The sequence below is a fragment of the Arachis ipaensis genome, chromosome B06 (genome assembly GCF_000816755.2).
Source record: "Arachis ipaensis cultivar K30076 chromosome B06, Araip1.1, whole genome shotgun sequence".
In the NCBI taxonomy this organism is placed as follows: Eukaryota; Viridiplantae; Streptophyta; class Magnoliopsida; order Fabales; family Fabaceae; genus Arachis; species Arachis ipaensis.
Window position 1 is genome coordinate 107,981,077 of NC_029790.2, and position 3,718 is coordinate 107,984,794.

At 36.5% G+C, this 3,718-nt stretch overlaps 1 protein-coding gene across 1 annotated transcript in view; it reads left to right on the forward strand.

Moving 5' to 3' along the window:
* Positions 1-3,718, forward strand: part of LOC107647219 (probable zinc metalloprotease EGY1, chloroplastic) — a gene marked incomplete in the record, with an annotated part of 7,021 nt that overhangs the window by 962 nt on the left and 2,341 nt on the right. Inside the window, 5 exon segments of the mRNA XM_021104754.1 lie at positions 1,082-1,543; positions 1,718-1,858; positions 2,621-2,722; positions 3,059-3,270; positions 3,534-3,584. Of these exon segments, the coding sequence (XP_020960413.1) occupies positions 1,082-1,543; positions 1,718-1,858; positions 2,621-2,722; positions 3,059-3,270; positions 3,534-3,584 (968 nt within the window).

Genomic DNA, 3,718 nt, shown 5'->3' on the forward strand with positions numbered 1-3,718 from the left:
TCAGACTATAGGTACATGTTTAGCAGTTTAAGTAACATTGTGTATATTTGGATTATATGGCGCAATAACGGCTAACTGAATTGTTAAATTATATAAGTATATTAACTAACCTATAACTAACTTAACTAACTCCAATTAGTGTCTCCATTTAACCCAACTGTAACAAGAAATGATAGGGCAAACAAAAATGCCATGTACACAATAAAAATCAGCTACCAAATCAATCATACAGATACATGTTATTTAACTAATTTTCTATTTGTATTTTAACGCGTATTTTTTTTTATATGAATGGCTGATTTGGCTGCTGATTTGTAGCATGGTTGTAGTGCAAATGATGGAGCAGCTGTCACATAGTTACTACTTACTTGGTTTTCTCTTTTACATGCACTGAATTTCCCATTTCTTGCATACCAAATTCTCTCTCGGCAGAAATGCTTGTAATTTAATCGCAAACTGTAGTGAATTGTATACCAATACCCGTCGATCCCTGTATGGGATTTGTAGTAACTATGAGATGCTGTCAAAGTGCCTCACAGATTCACAATTACACAACCTCGATGACACCTTTCACTCACTCCTAATATGGCAACACTTGATGGTTGGTTTGTTTATTGCCTCCTGAAGTTGGCTTGAGAAGGAGTTGATTTTTGCTACATAAATTCTAGTTTTCTCCATCCATTCCCAATTATGCAAGTGGGTGGAAGTTATTTGGATGATGTCTGATTCAACTCTATCCATAGTTTCCTTGGCCATGAGCATCAGCTGCTGGATTCTTCAAGATATATGTTGCAAGAAAATGCATTTTGGAGCACAAGTCTTGTTTATGTTTATAAATTTATAAATATCATCATGAGTTTGAAATAATATAGCTTCCCTTTTTTACCATGTTGGAGTCGAGCTAATATTTGTCAATGCGTATCACTATTTCTTCGTACTTCTTGGTATACTTTCTTATCTGTAAGGTATCATGATGCATGTATACATGCTGAAAATCCACTGATAGGTGTGTTCTGCTTATGTATGTGGATTTTATGTTATATTTCCTGATTCTGATGTTTCCAACATTTTAATTCTTCAGTCATCTTTGACGTCGCTTGGACCTACGTACAGCAATTTCCAAGTTGATTCTTTCAAACTTATGGAACTCCTTGGACCTGAAAAGGTAGATCCAGCTGATGTAAAGCTGATAAAGGATAAGCTTTTTGGTTATTCAACCTTTTGGGTGACGAAAGAGGAGCCTTTTGGAGACTTGGGAGAAGGCATTCTTTTCATCGGAAACTTAAGGGGAAAGAGAGAGGATATCTTTTCCAAACTCCAAAATCTGCTCGTAGAGGTCACAGGAGATAAGTACAACCTTTTTATGGTGGAGGAGCCCGATGCAGACAGTCCTGATCCTCGTGGTGGGCCACGTGTTAGCTTTGGTTTGCTGCGGAAGGAGGTTTCTGAGCCAGGGCCGACAACACTTTGGCAATATGTCATTGCATTGTTGTTGTTTCTTCTAACTATTGGCTCCTCAGTGGAGCTGGGAATTGCATCTCAGGTAGGCTGGTTATTGATACCATTTGACCATTATGTGTTTTGTGGTCAACGTTTGTGAACATTCTGTTCCTGAGACCTGAGTTATTTCTGAATGTTAATTAATTCCATCAATGTCATGCTATTTTCTTCTGTCACTTGCATATCTTTTGTTAATATTGTGCTTTTGATTAATCAGATAAACAGACTTCCCCCAGAAGTTGTGAAATACTTGACAGATCCCAATGCGGTTGAAGCCCCTGATATGCAGCTACTATTTCCATTTGTTGAGTCAGCATTACCTTTAGCATATGGTGTCTTGGGTGTTCTTCTTTTTCATGTAAGCATTCATATTAAATTTTTTTTATTGCCATTTGTTTACATAATTGCTACGGATCATAGGCTGATGTTTTCATGTTATTATGCATACTTTATTCATCCTAGAAATGGGGGTTCTGAATGATTTAACTAAATCTCTGACTTTTCTCTGTTGACTTCTGCAAGTAAACATTTTGTTGTTGCAAATAATTTGTGCAGGTTTGTTTGCAGTTAAGATGAAGCCTATAGTAATAAACTACAAACAAGTCATGTTGAACTTTCTTGGGGTGGTAATAACTAATAATTGATATTAGTTGTGATATTATACTGATGACCTGAGTCTTATACTCCATCTCATTAACTAACCTAGTTATAAGTTATTAACTAAGGTTCTTATTATCTTTAATGCTGTTATGCATATGTTATAAGGATATGTCAGTCAGTCAAGAATTATTGTAAGCATGTTGGCTGACTGATTGTTGGCAATGCATCAAAAGTAGTTAAAAATTTCAATTGTTTGGGGATTCAGAACATCCACTTTGGTGCAAGTGGTTGTTAATCTCAAATGCTGTACAAGTAGAACTACGTGCCCTTTGCCACAGCCTCATAGGTCAATTCATACATACATACATGCATACCTTTTTATGCCAAATGGCTCAGTATTACTCCATATGTTATATGTTTACTTTTCACTTTGCTCAATATCTCAGTTTTCTAACTATTACCCGTTTCAGCTTCTGGAATCTTTGTGTATTTTCCTCCTGATGGATATCGCTGTGTGCAGGAGGTTGGACATTTTCTGGCAGCTTTCCCTAAACAAGTGAAATTAAGCATTCCTTTCTTCATCCCAAACATTACTCTTGGTAGCTTTGGTGCTATTACTCAGGTAAGGTTATGAACTTTTTCGTGCCAGTCACTTTTACATCGAATTTGCAACTACTTTCTGAAGCTTTAGCAGTCCCATTCTTCTGTGTTAGGGGGTTTGTTTGCCCAATATTTTGTAGAGATCTGCAAGATGTTATGCATGAAGCACTGTATGCATGTAGATGCAAAGTGTTCATTCAGTTTCCAATTAGAGCCATTGCAGTGTCTTCTAACTATCTATTTATTGTTATTGAATATAAGAAATGTTATCGTATATAACTTAAGACTGAAATTCATTTCTTATATTTCTTATATTTTGGTATATATCCAAGTGTTAATCCATGGTTATTTATTGTAGTTCAAATCCCTACTTCCTGATAGAAGTACAAAAGTCGACATATCACTTGCAGGCCCCTTTGCTGGTGCTGTGTTATCCTTTTCAATGTTTACTGTTGGTCTCCTGCTCTCATCAAATCCAGATGCAGCAGGAGATTTGGTGCAAGTTCCTAGCATGTTGTTTCAAGGTTCCTTGCTTCTTGGATTAATCAGTAGAGCCACTCTTGGTTATGCGTATGTCCCTCCCTTTACATGGTTTTTATGTACACGGGCATAATTAGCTAAGTGTAGGTCTAGTTTTGTGATCCTCTGTCAAAAACTTAGTTGCTATACTCAGTAGATTATTATGCTTGGGAAATTTTCAAACTCAAGCTTTTTCTGTGTGGTATAAATTGACTGCAACCCGTTATTTGATTATGTAAATCAGAACTGATGCTTATGTATGCCATTTAGCTGACCATAGCTGACCCTGATACATTATTACTGTTAATGTGCAGAGCAATGCATGCTGCAACTGTTGCAATTCACCCTCTTGTGATTGCAGGCTGGTATTGTGCTTTCCCTCTTTTACTCGACTTGCTTACATTTATAAATCGTTGCCAAATTTTGTTGTACCAAATACTCAAATTATTCCATCAGATGCTTAGCTTTTTTTGTGTTCATGATATTACAGGTGTGGATT